Source organism: Amaranthus tricolor, chromosome 16 (genome assembly GCF_026212465.1).
Source record: "Amaranthus tricolor cultivar Red isolate AtriRed21 chromosome 16, ASM2621246v1, whole genome shotgun sequence".
In the NCBI taxonomy this organism is placed as follows: Eukaryota; Viridiplantae; Streptophyta; class Magnoliopsida; order Caryophyllales; family Amaranthaceae; genus Amaranthus; species Amaranthus tricolor.
This window is the reverse complement of record NC_080062.1, coordinates 3,598,710-3,612,364: the sequence shown is the minus strand read 5'-3', so window position 1 is coordinate 3,612,364 and position 13,655 is coordinate 3,598,710. Positions and strand designations below refer to the sequence as shown.

Sequence of the window (13,655 nt, the reverse complement as noted above, 5' to 3'; positions counted from 1 at the left end):
TATTTATTTATTTGTAGTTAAGAAATATGTCAAAAAAATAAGTAGATGAAATAAATAAGTTGATGAAATTTATTTTAGGATTAGATATCTTTCCTCCCTTGGCAAAAATCGAAGTTTGATGTTTTACGTGTGAATATATTAAAAATTATATATTAATTAATTGATAAAAACATAACAATTGTGATCAAATATTCCAAATTTTAATTCTGATACAATTTATAGTAGATAGATGGGAAAATGACACATTTGTCATTTTATTTATTCTTTTGCTATGTATATGATTTTAGACCTTCCTTTGAATTTTTAAAATCTCTACTATTAGATTTAGTTTCACATTTTCTCCAAATTACATTCACAAAATCATATTATTGAATTTTTCAATCTCATCCACGTAATTCTTCCTAACTTTTTAGTCTTAGTCTTATTGCAATAAACATACCCTTATTGCAGCAAAATTAAAAAGGCAGAGTAAATAAAAATTAAATTTTGTTTCAATTAGAGCAAGTATTAATTTTTACGAACAAAATCATAAATTTAATTTTCACATATCTCATTCCCTCCATCAGCCTATTGCCTAATTAAAAAAAATTATGCAAAAACTCATAAAGAGAGAGAACCATTTACTAAAAAAAAAAAAAGATAAGCAATCTCAAAAAAAAAAAAAAAAAAAAAGATAAGTATTGCAATGAATATAAACTGAAAGTAAAAAAGTACTGCAATATGCATTTTAGAGAAAAAGAAGTGTTTGTGACTTGTGCGGGAATTACACCATGAAAAATACTTGCCACGCTAGTTGGGAATGAAGAGAATAAAGCAAAGTAAGAAAAACCTTGTATTCACACCATCCAGTCTCTTTGAGACCTTTGATAAAGCTTCACTAGTCAAGCTAAGATGATATAAAAGCCAGCAACCTCCTCCACTACTCCATTGTTTCCGAACTCAAGGTCCACAAGTCGTCACTCCGATTCACTTATCGCTAACATATACAACATATAGACATAATTGAAGGAATTTACAAATGAATTGTTTATTGTCATGTACAGGCAACGATTTACAGGCGGCAATCTAAGCTAACTCTTCAACCCAGGCATTGGATTATATAAAAGGGGACATATGGTACATATCATGGATCTTATACACAAATGGCTGTATGTTATACAAGGGCTAATAGAGTATTAATGCACCAACATATGTTATATACTCGATTACAAGCTTCAGACTTTAAGTAACATGATGATCTGCTGCGGTCAATGGGAATTTTTCTTTGTTGTAGATCGGATCGAGTGAAATCTGTATCGTACAAACACACAATTCTGTATGAGCATGGAGAAGCAAAATGAAGCCAACTACATTCCATGAACCCAGTAAGAAAATGAAACGATGATACAGAAATGGAGAGCTACCAGCTACACATTAACGACCGTTTGATTATCGGTACTAATTGATGTTAATGAAAATGATTGGTAGTGTAAATTTACATAATATGAATCATGTCATTCCCGTGATGATAAAAGTTTGATCCATAAAAGTTTTTTTTTTCATAAGTTTTCATTACCACATAATATCACATTTTCAAATATTAATGCATTGGAATGAATTTTGTGAAGAAATGATATTGTTAAAGGAGAACAAACATGACCATTAAACTTGTCAAGAGAGGTTCCTACCAAAATTAGACTAACTTTTTATTACCAGTCCTATCATTTAATACTGACTATCAAACAGGCTGTAAGAGTTCAGTGAAGAACCAGTCACATTGTTGAAGCCACGGTCCATGAGTTAGATTAAAGATAAGGGATATAGAGAGTTTACCAGTAGAAGATCCTCGTCTGTACCAAAAGATTTGCGAGCCATATCTAGGTGCTTTGACAATATTTTTTGATATTTCCTGCACAATTTTAAGGCGTTGATCGCTAATGTTTTTTTAATAGGGCATAATAACAAGTAAAATAAATGCTGAAGCTAAAAATGAAACCCAATGACGAGCAAAGTGGGGTAACAGAACAAAACAAATTTTACAGACAAATGGTCAGAAACTCAGTATTAGAAGTTTAATACTCAGAGGCTCAGAGCTCTATGCTTTGAAGTTTGAACAAAAATTCCAGGCGATATTTGATTAAACTCATAAATACGTCATCCGTGTCATTAAATACCAGAAAAAAACATTTTAATCTCCTTTTAGTCACCCAACTGACTTGTGATATTTGATATTACCCCAACAACCATGGCGGGCAATAAACATTTTCTTTTGTTTTGTAAGGAGGGCAGACAAACTGGACTGCACCACGGCAGGCGATAACCATTTAATACCCGAAAAAGCATTTTTATCTCCTTTTAAACATCCAATAGATATATGATACAGGTAGTAAATAGTAGGAGTATAATAGTAGTAAAAAAATTAATTCTCAACTTGAATGACAAAATATACAAACCTTGAGCTCGCAGGATCCCTGATCTCAAATTCATCTTTGTCCGCATCGTACCCACAAATTACAACATAATGACCTGAAAAAAGCAACAGATATTTATGGCCATGTCAATGCGTAAATCAATCATAGCTTCAAGCTTTTTTAGGAATATGTAAGACTCATCAACAGCCGATATGATCTTTTTCACTTGGTTCAAAAAGGTAAGTAACAAAATTTGAAAAGATGAAAAACATCAGAATTCAGAATATCGCCATATGCTCAAAAACACTAAATCTTCCAACAAGCCTGCATTGCCCTTTGATTTCTAGCTGTTGCTCTGTTACAAGTACGTTTGGTTATAGCCCATAAGTCAAAAGTCATACTATAACTAGTTAAAAGTTTTATTTGCATTCACAAAGGTGTACAAGTCAAGCATTCAGTGCAGATATAGTAAGCAAGGAACTCAGAATTTGTGCTTCACTGTATAGAAAACTAGAAAATGAAAGAACTGGGCTGGGCTAACAGATGATAAAAGTAAAGGTAAAGAACACTCCCAGTATCCCACACAAGGCAAAGTCCAGGTGGGGGTTTTAATTTTTCCTGAAAGATGCGGACAAATCATACCCGTTCCCCCAAGGAGGGAGTAAAGAGAGATGCATGCAGTCAAGAAACCTCCCAATTGATACCTGCGCCTAGTAGGGGTCGAACTCCAAACATTCTGCTCCACATGCAGATGCTCTATCCATTGAGCCACAACATAATATGGGTACTCTTGTTAAATATAAAATGCATATTTACTTGGATACATAAATTTTAATGTTCAGCAACTCAGCATTGCAATTGAGCAAAGCTTCATGCAAGAATTCGTTCCAAATAAATATCTATTTCTAAACTATAACATTTATAAATACGGAAAAAATACTTGAACAGGTTGCTAAGATTATCAACTCAAAGATCATAGAAGTCTAATAAAGTATATGTAGAAACAGTGAGAACCCCAATTCAAGATGTTTTTCTAGTATTTAGCAATTAGGTAATGTAAGAAAGTTACATGCTTGGTGATCATTTAAACGTAGTAAAATTCATATTTGCATTCTAGGAACTAACATTAGCAGGATTTCTGGATGTTGTGACAAATGGCAGGAAAAGGCAATGTGTCAATCTTTACCTGTATACCCTAGATTGCTTTCAGAATAATCAGAGACATGATATTCCTCCGGCCATGACTGACTGCAACAAACAAATGACATAATTTACGTAATTATCAGTATTGCAGGACAGCTGAAAAATCTATGATTCCAAACAAAGAAAAGAATTCAATTCCAGCAGAAAAACAGAGGTCAGATGACAAACTTTTATATAAATAGCAGTAAGTACTACAGTACAAGAGAAACAAAATTCTGTATAACTTTCTTCACCCCATACCCCTAGAAATTATCATCTCTATAGGCATAATAATTAATTTCTGTGACTCTAGCTTCTAAATAAGCAGCCCATTGTGATTGCAAACTGTAGTATCCTTGTAATATCTCCATTGCTGTCTTCCTTTTTCCCAAGGAGAAGCTGTTACACTGTCTATTGTAGTATGTTAAGTTGTTTTTTTCAGTTTTAACTTGCTCCAGCAACTTTACCAAATTTTTATAAAAGGGTGAGGGGGAGGGGGAGGAGGTTCTGTATGGTGATGGTGAGATGACACTTCAGCAGGAAAATTCCCATATTGGTATTCAAAAGAATTTATGTCGGAAAACATTGGTTTATAGTTTGTTTTGAGGCTTAAATGTTGCCAGAGTCAGTTTTATATACAAATATGTCCGCAAGAACTTTTTATTTACCAATGTATCCCAGGCCTTTTCTTTTATACACCAATATGGAAATTTGGCCCTTGAAGGACTTATGATGTGAAGGTCAAGCTCAGAGATATAAACCATAGAAGAACACACATTTTAATGAAGATTTGAAAATGTAGTATGGAAAAGATTCATTTGGAAGCTCTTATTTATTAAAGAGTTGCATGGAAATAACAAAAAGAGAATCCAAGCTCAGGAGGCAAAAATTTACAAGGTCAGAGCTATTCTCCATACTTGAATCCACATATGAATTAAACATTTAAAACTGTACTGTGGAAGTGATACATTTGGAAGTTCCAAAGTCTACTCATTGTGTGAAGATAACAAAAGCAAAATACAAACTTGGGGTCCAGATAGCCAGAAAAGTTGTACAAAATTACTGTACAAAAATTAGAAAAGAAAATATTTTGATTAAGGCAGAGATCCATCAGAACAAAAAATACAAATGGCAGCAAGGACTACCACCACATGCAACAGAAATCACAAAAAAGAGGTTTCACAGCACAAGATATGTTTCAAGAAGCTGTAAGTAGAGTAAAGCTAAAATCTAAAGATTATGAAAATATACTCATCCTTGAGAGAAGAAATGAGAAAGTCCTGGAGCCAAGTACTTACCTAAGCTTGCACTGATCAACCAAAGCAATTGCTATATATTTTCCTGACAAGATCAAGAAAGATACTTCTTCCTGACTGAATGATCTGCACTGCAAGAAAAAACAACGTCGATCACAGGTCATCAACATATTTTTTCTCCGTGACCACAGGTCAATATGACATAGAGGCATAGAGCTCATGTGGCATATAACAGAGCTAAAAGTTTTCAAGTCATTCTTTACCTCTATCCGGATTCCCGCTCCAAATGCTTTTTGAAATAACCTATCTACTCGGATCAAATCCTGCGGTAATTGATCCTGCAAAAACTTCAATCATCACATGCAATGAAGAAAAGAATCCATGTAGTCGATCATGACTTAAAAGAGTAATGTAATTAGAACAATTACAGGTAAACTAGAAAGCACCAAAACAATAGCCTTCTTGCATACCATCCTCCATTCAAAACCAAGCACAAATTCCACCTCAAGCAAGAAAACTAGTAAATCCTAGCTTTGATTCATTAATTTGCATAAATATTCCCTTTCTGGTAACTTCTCACTTCTAAAAAAAAGAGAGAAGGATGTATTACACTATGTTCCTTTAACTAAGACACCCATGTTTTGCACAACTAAGTATACAATGTAATAATTTATAAAAATTTCATATGTTTTTTGGTAACTTAATGTAAAACGATGACGCACTCATATTCTCAAAATTATAAAAAGTACCTCACAAGCTAAACTTGATATTTGGTCAAGATAAAATCTAAACTAAGAAACAGCCACAAAGTTATTTGAATTGAAACTCTAAAACATGAATATGATACTTGTAGTCTTTTCCTTGGGTGAAAATGATGTACTAAATAAGATTTATGATAACTAAAAGATAGTAAGAGTAAACATAAAATTGTCCATTCTTTCATAAGTGGTTTAAACATGACACAAGTACATACTCCAACAATTACTCAAGTGCTAATTTGTAACAAGCACAATAGCATCCGGTTTAGATAGACAATTTTGTTGGGCAATTGACAACACAGAAAGAAGATAAGACATATAAGACAAGAAGCTACCTTATAGAATGATTCCACAGAAAAGTTCGGGTTAGCTCCTAAAGTCACCGTGAAGTAGGAAAAGATGACAGAAAAACTTTGCAACAAATATGCCAAATCAACAGTCCAGATGCTGTAAAATCAGATACCAATCAATTAAAAAGGGACAAAACAATGATTTACTGGCAAAACGAAAGATTATTTTTTTCGGTATTCAATTGTTCCCAAAGTTCTAACAGATGCTAAAATGCCACTGAACCTTTTTTCTTAGAATAGCATATGTAAGCATGATAGTCAATCTGAGAATTGAAGCCACATCATTTTTAAATGGTAATAAGAAAATAAATTAAAGAAAGCAAGTCAGATGCCATTTTCTACTTCTTCTGTTGAGTCATCAAACTGTAGATGTGATTATTCTTTTCACATTGAGAAAGCTTTCAACATTTCTTTAGCATTAAGCTACTGCATGGTTTATCAGAGTATAGCATTCAGATACACAATTATGCATCAGGTTCAGCCGTTGAAAACGGAAATCATTCATCTGCAAGGTAAGACTACCTACACCTTAAAAAGAAATTATTGATCGGATCAATTATAGTGCAAGGCAAACTCAATTAGCAAAAATGTGGAGTTAATGGAAGGAGACGCAGATGGAAACCCATAAGGGAACGGGAAATGATTGAGGAAGGTTATATATAGCGATATTAACAACCGCCTAGAAGTGAAGGTGGGCTCAGAAGATGGGGGATGGGCAGAGCGTGAGGAAAGTCATATATAACGATATTAACAATCACCTAGAATGAATGTAATTGAATGTGAGATCTGAAGATATCTAGAAGTATGGAAATTTGTCCAAACATAACTTAATTTACAATGAACAACAAGTGATAACACTTTGCTGCAATGATTCCCCAATCTTTTTATTCAAACTGTTGAAAGATATGAAATATGTGCTTCTTCATACGTATTCATCATTTTGACTTTCATTAAGAAAACAAGAGAAGACAATCACTCTATAGGCCATGCACAGTTAGTTGGGGACAAGTCTAACTCCAACCTTGAGGAGTATCACACAAGTTAACAATTTTTGTATTACTACGATATGTAACGGAGATTAAAGAAAAAAATTAAATTCTCCCAATTGACATCATCACTATCTTAACAACACATAGATTCATACTTCAATCGTACCTCACCCTACTTAGCCTCATTTTACTCTCTGGAGGTTTTGCAAATTCGTAAACTAAATCCATATACAACTCAAGGAACATTAAAAGTTAAAATTCAAAGAAAGCCACATCTAACTACATAGATAATTAATAGTTCTTCTACATCAAGCAACAAAAAAGTCTATACAAGAGGACCTGTCAAGGCTTAGGCTTTAAATTGCAATTCTGAAGCCAAAAAAATAGAAGATTCTTGGTGAGTGTTATAAACAATTGCAAGAAATGGTGGATGAAAAGAGCAAAAAGAAGAGAGCAAGAGAAATGAGAAGAAGTTAAAAGCTCACCAAGATTGCAAAACTAGATCTATAGGTTGAGATAGTAGATAATTGATATATATAGAGAAGGAGAATTCATGTAGGGGACCGCTGGGACTTATTTACTTATTAATGTAGCCAACCCTAATCGTATGGGATCAAGGCTTTGAAACTGTTGTTGTTATTGATCATTAGGTCTCAATGAAACCCAATCATGGTCATGTTCAGGAACACAGTGTATAGGTATATCACTTTCTAATTTGAATCCCTCACACAAGACAGTTAATAATGTTTGTAAAATCTTATGTTTCATGCTTAATCGATTACCCATTTCCATGATGCATATATACACTCTGAAATGCACCTAGTGGAGAAGTCTAATGGGAAACAAAGGAACAAAATTTTAATGAGAGAGACATATATACTTAACACTGAGTTTAAATGGTCGACAAACCAAGGTTTTCAAAAACTTTTTGCTGTAAGTTAAAAGTCTAAACTGGTCAAAAAGCTATCAAGGAGGGAAATAATATCGAATAATATTTTATAGGGAAGCAAAGTATATGTAGCACATAAGCTTCATTTAAAAGTATGTTTAAAGAAATAGTTTCATACATATCAAGCACACCTTTTTGTGCCGCAAAGCTTCTCCAACCCATGCAAGCTGCAATTGCTGATACCAATTGTTTGCAAAACCATCAAAACACAGGCAAGACCACAATCCCAATTGGATACCTGATTGACATGAGGAACCTATAAGCACCGCACACAAGAGATGATCAATGTGAGAATATACACATACCAAATCTTTTAGTGTGTGTGCATTGATGCATTGGATAGATTAACTAGCAATAGAAATGAAAATCAACAAATTAAATGGAAGCTCTACCTCAATGAAGCGTGAACGTGGCAACAGCCTTTCATTGTCATAATAATCGGATAAGCTGCATTCTGAACTCTTTTGTCCAACCTCTTCCAATTTTAATAATTTGTTTACAAAAACACAGAAAGACCACATTGGAATATGAATCACGAATTTAGAAGTTCATTGATTTGGTTCAAACTGGTTGACTAGAAATGCTTCAGATAACACCTTATGCTTTAAATCTGCGCATTTATTTCCTGACCTACAGTCGACCAACTGCAAGCCTAGAGTCACAACTCAACAACATAAGAATCTCCATACAATGACGCAGAATAAAGCAAAAGAAACACCACTTTAGCATTAACATCTCAAATTTGTAACAAGAACCAACACGCATACAAAATAAAGATTCATCAAGCCTGTAGAAATTGTATTGGCTCAATCAAAAAAAAAAAGCGATCACATGCAACAATCATCCTTCTTTCTAAAAGACAACAACATTTTTAGGAGTATCATTCCTGAAGAAAGCAATTGTAGAAATGGTTATCATGTTTCCTTGTGCCGGAATCAATACTACATGTAAAATGTATATCTTCCAATATCTCTCTAATTAGATAGATGCAAAGCAGCCTATATTATTCCATTAACCTAATGCCACTCTCAACACGCCCATGTTAGGGCGCTACGAGACAAATGCATGCTACTTAATCTTATGGAATACAACGTTAAGAGGGTCAATGTACATCAGATGATTGGGAGCAGGGGATATTGGTACATTATTTTACATAATTTAATACAGCAACATGTGAATAGCCCATCTAATCCAAAGTTGATACATCATCCAAGAAAGGCATGAGTGAATCACAAATAAGTAAATAACAAATAATGAAATTGAATTACCGCATCATATGAGCTAACTATATTTACCGACAATGTAATGCAATATGTTATTGCAAGAGTCAAAATATCACAAGTGCATGGATCTTGCCAAAAGCATACAAGAGGTGCTGGCTCATTCGAGCCAGCAAGCCATTCGCTGGAACAAGGAAGCGTTTCGACTTTTGAACAAAGTAAAAAGTACTCAAAAAGGGCTATTCACACAAGTACAATGATTGCTCAAACGAGCTAATAAAGAGGGCAGCATCCTTGAGCTTCTAGATCCCGTATTAAAACGAGCACATTGATCGAGCAAGGGTAATATTTGGTCCAGAAAATGTGTGTGGTGGTGTGCTTGGTCTTGCTCTTACGTGGGAAGATGGTGTTTGATCAAACACCATATGATACTAAATGAACACATGGTGTCAAACCTTGTTTTTTCTTAACCCATGCATCAGAAGGCTTGAATTCCATGTATGAGCGAGCGTAATTGAAGGTGCTTGAGACTATTTGGCAACCATTTATATGTGGTGTATTAATTTTTAATTGTGCATATTAATACAATATAATGATTAAAGAGGTATCCTAAGATATCACTTAAAATTACAAATCTTCCTCTTCTATTTTTCTGTTTTTGTTTTTATTGTATGCTTAAGATCACCATTGCCATGGATTATTGTTCACAGTTTATACTTTATCCTCCCAATTTCTCTTGTTTGCGTGTGTCTAAACACTAATTCATAGCCTAACATATATATTATTCATAGCAATTCTGCTGCCACCGCCTCTAAACACTGTCCCAAACAACAGTCCACGGATAAATTTCAATCACAGCACACTTATACATACATCCACATATATACCTATACACACAGACACACTATTATACAAAGCCATTCATCTTCCAACTCCTCATATAACAGTGCCAATTTTCTTAATAATCTTACAAATACAAAAGCAAATCCAATTTTTTTCAGAGCACTCATCCTAGCAATCAAATCATCAAACACAATAGAGAAAATTGAACAAAAATAAGCTACATCAAACTACAACTACTAAGATAACATCAAACAAAATCAAATTCAAAAATCTAAAATACTCCATAATCGAACAACACATTCACAACAAAAACAGAACCAAATTAATGAAGAAATCATCAAATACAAACAGAAATAAACTAATGTAGACTAAAAAAAAAAAGTAAAACAGTTCATCAAATTCGCATCGAATTGACAATAATTATCAGTACCTGAAACTTGACGTTGGTGCTGAATTGAAACGAGGATGTGATAATACTGACGAAGATCAATTAATTCAACAATTGATTACTTATAGAATAGATACACCTAGAAATTCGGTGGATAAATTTGAATAGGTGAACTGGTTTCTGTGTGGTTTGCTCTGGAATTTTCTTCTTTTGATTTAAATTGTATTTACAGAAATAATTTACCTGTGTTTAATCTGAAATTCTGACTGGTAGTCATTTTCCAGATATTCTAACAGCGTTTCACCCAAGAATATTTTGCCCCTTTACATAATTGTAATCTGTCGATATTATTGCACGAGATTATTGTTTGCTTCCTATGTTTCTGTCTTTTTAGCGCATTAAAGGTTATCTGATATCTCCAAGTTAATAAATTTTACTAATTCTTAAATGAGACGGTGAGTCCAATTTTATTGGGCTGACCCAATATATATTTTTTGTCTTAAAGTAATTACTTATAAAGTTAAAGTGATCACTTATAATTTTAAAATAATCATTTTTATAGTCATAGAGTGATTACTTATAACCTTAAAACGATCACAATCCTAAAGTAATCAATTAAAGAAATGGATTAATTATATGGGTCCGTCACATGCTGAGACTGTTTCATACAAGACTAGCTGAATAAATTTATAAATTTATTAGGTCGATTCGGTTGTCGATGTTAAATAATCAAACATTTATTCTTGTGAAAGATCATCTTTCAAAAAGACGGTTCAAAACAAGAAGCCCTTATGCTTATCCTTATTTCTTTTTTAATTTGTATCAAATTGACTATTTAGCCCATATATCTAATACGTCTCTCAAACAAATCGTCTCTTACAACAATTTGTGATAATCAAATGATAATGAAAAGTCAGTCTAATTCTATTATAAAAATTGTCGAGCTCATATTTGTTTTACTTTGCTATATGTTTACTTTAATAAATTATTTCAATAAATTATCAATGATATTAATAAAAATTGAACTTTTTATAATCAAGTTTCTTTCACAATCACCGTGTGAAAGACATTGTTAATGGTACATTTCACAAAATTTTATAAGCCCTCTGTTTTTCATTTATTCTTTCTTATTTATTTTTTATGCAAATTTCAATATAAATTTAAAAGTCAAATAATTTTAATTGTAAGTTTCTAATAATTCTAAAAAATTGATATTTAGAAAATATATATTGAGACGAATCTATCAAGATCCCACGTGAATATGTTTTTTCATATAGATCAATGTGAAACCATAGTCAAAGTTTGGAAGCGGGGTTTGGGTGAGGAAAGGTGATGGACAATCTATACTCATCCTCCCTTCACATAGAATATTAAAGGAAAGCGGTCGATTTTACCCCAAAAGCCGTCCATAAAAAGGAGAGAGTATTACACATGGTTCTCAAATCTCATTAGTCATTAAACTCATTAGCATCATTTAGGGAGTATTACTATCAAGTATCAAGAACCAGAACGACCAATAATATAGAACTTTATTTGCAAGTAAGTTTTATATGAATTTTAAATACTCCACAATATTTTAAGTTTTTAACATATTTTAATGCATATGGTTTTCATATGTTTTATACTAATTTTTTGGTTCTTAATTTTTTTCCAATTTATATTTAATAAAATAATATATTTAATATGGAAAAATCAAACTGAAAGTAATGAAGTAGATGATATCAGTTGTTGGAGCGAATGACAATTGTTTCTCCATTCCGCTTTTAGTTTGGAATCATATTTTCAATCTTATATACTACGTTTTAGGTTAGTTTTATCTTTCTTTATGAATATGATTATCGTCTTTTATTCTTTTTTAAATCCTAATTATAATTTTTATAAGCAGAAAACAATAAATTTATTCATAAAATTCTGTCTCATTTTATAATCAAATCAACATTATTTCAAATTTTAACACTTGGACATCTAAAAATGTGTAATGTGTAATTTAAATCATTGGGGAACAACTAACATGCCACAATCATAGATGATAATATGATCAATTAATATTTACAAGTGCTTCTATATTACTAGCTTTTGAAACTCAATGATACAAATTAAGAAATTATTTTGCTTTATCTTTAACAATATTCTCTATTTGTTCCTTTTATAAACACTCTTACCTAAAAAAAGTGTAACAACTAAAAAAAATCATATATTATTAAGAGACAAAGACTATAGTTTATAGTCTCTATAAAATAAGGCATCCTAATTAATTTTATGCAGATTTATCAAATTTTATCCAATTTGAAATTAATTTGAAATTCGAACGAAATCGGTGGGCTATGACCCCAAAAATTTGGCTCGTAAACAAAATTGATCTGACTGGAAAAACCAGAAACAATTGGGTCAAACCCAATTGTTTTGATATGTTTTTCAAATTTTGTCAATTTTTTCAGTTTTATGTCATCAATTTTTTGTTGAAATGCACTATATTTTTGTTTAGTATTTATATTTGAATTTTTATTTCTAAGTTAAGGCTTTAGAAGCGATATATTAGTCCTTATTTATAACAAGTATATAAAACATAAAAATTATTTGTTAATATTTTTTTTAAAAAAATTTGGACACCAAAAAAATATTTTTAAAAAAGCTCAAGACTCGTTGGGACCCAAATCAATCAAAATAAAAAACAACTCATCTTGAATATAACTAACCCAAAAATAAACCGATTGAAAGTGACCTAATCAGAAATCTAACAACTATTTACAGGTCTAATTTCATGTACCTTTGGTAAAAAAAAGGGTACAACAATATGAAGAACTCACCTTTTAAACAATAAAGAACAGAAAATATCAATCAAAAGGAAAATATCAACATTTTGTGTATTAGCTCAATGGAGGTGTTTATTCAAGTCATTGAATCGATTTCGAATTAAGTCAAATTTAGATTTTATGTCCACATTGATTTTTACATCATTATATTCTATTTTTAAAGTCGGGTCAAAATTTAAATCTATTTTTTAAATTAAATCAAAGTCGAATTGTTTATATAAAATCTGACCATATAGGTCAAGTTTATTTTGAAAATATCTATTCTTAAGTTTTCCAATTGGCCCCTAAATTTTATTCAAAATGGACCCCTTTAAAATATTGAGAGATTAAAAGATTTGTCCTAATTCTTAAAGCATGGTATGGTCTAAAACTTGCCCGTGGACCGAACCATTAATTGCAAAATCCAACGTTATTTGTCCAATTCTCTGTTTTGTGATCAAAATGACATTAGGGCACTATCATTCATCATTCACGATCAAATTGATTATAAAATAATATTAACAACTAATGAAGAATA

The 13,655-nt window shown here is 32.0% G+C and overlaps 1 protein-coding gene across 3 annotated transcripts; it reads right to left on the bottom strand.

The window, feature by feature from the left end:
• Positions 1-694: 694 nt before the first annotated feature.
• Positions 695-10,694, bottom strand: LOC130802978 (guanylyl cyclase 1). 3 transcript variants are annotated; one of them, XM_057667117.1, is made up of 10 exons: positions 10,368-10,694; positions 8,267-8,526; positions 8,006-8,130; positions 5,922-6,033; positions 5,092-5,166; positions 4,871-4,959; positions 3,577-3,638; positions 2,433-2,505; positions 1,813-1,888; positions 695-1,290 (listed from the first exon to the last, which is right to left on the bottom strand). In XM_057667117.1, exons 2-10 carry the CDS (start codon positions 8,393-8,395, stop codon positions 1,222-1,224), a joined length of 810 nt encoding a protein of 269 aa, XP_057523100.1. In that variant the 5' UTR covers positions 8,396-8,526; positions 10,368-10,694; the 3' UTR covers positions 695-1,221. The 3 variants fall into 3 exon arrangements, with proteins under 3 accessions (XP_057523100.1, XP_057523101.1, XP_057523099.1); XM_057667118.1 differs by having other exon boundaries at positions 5,092-5,175; positions 8,006-8,112; positions 10,368-10,676; XM_057667116.1 differs by having other exon boundaries at positions 5,092-5,175; positions 10,368-10,674.
• Between the last annotated feature and the right edge of the window lie 2,961 nt (positions 10,695-13,655).

Coding starts and splice junctions, on each gene's coding strand:
- LOC130802978 (XM_057667116.1), bottom strand. CDS start 8,395: ATGTGGTCTTTCTGTGTTTTTGTAAACAAATTATTAAAATTGGAAGAG. Junction 6,034..8,005: donor AAGCTTTGCGGCACAAAAAG/GTGTGCTTGATA, acceptor CTGATTTTACAG/CATCTGGACTGTTGATTTGG. Junction 1,889..2,432: donor AGGGATCCTGCGAGCTCAAG/GTTTGTATATTT, acceptor AAAATTGTGCAG/GAAATATCAAAAAATATTGT.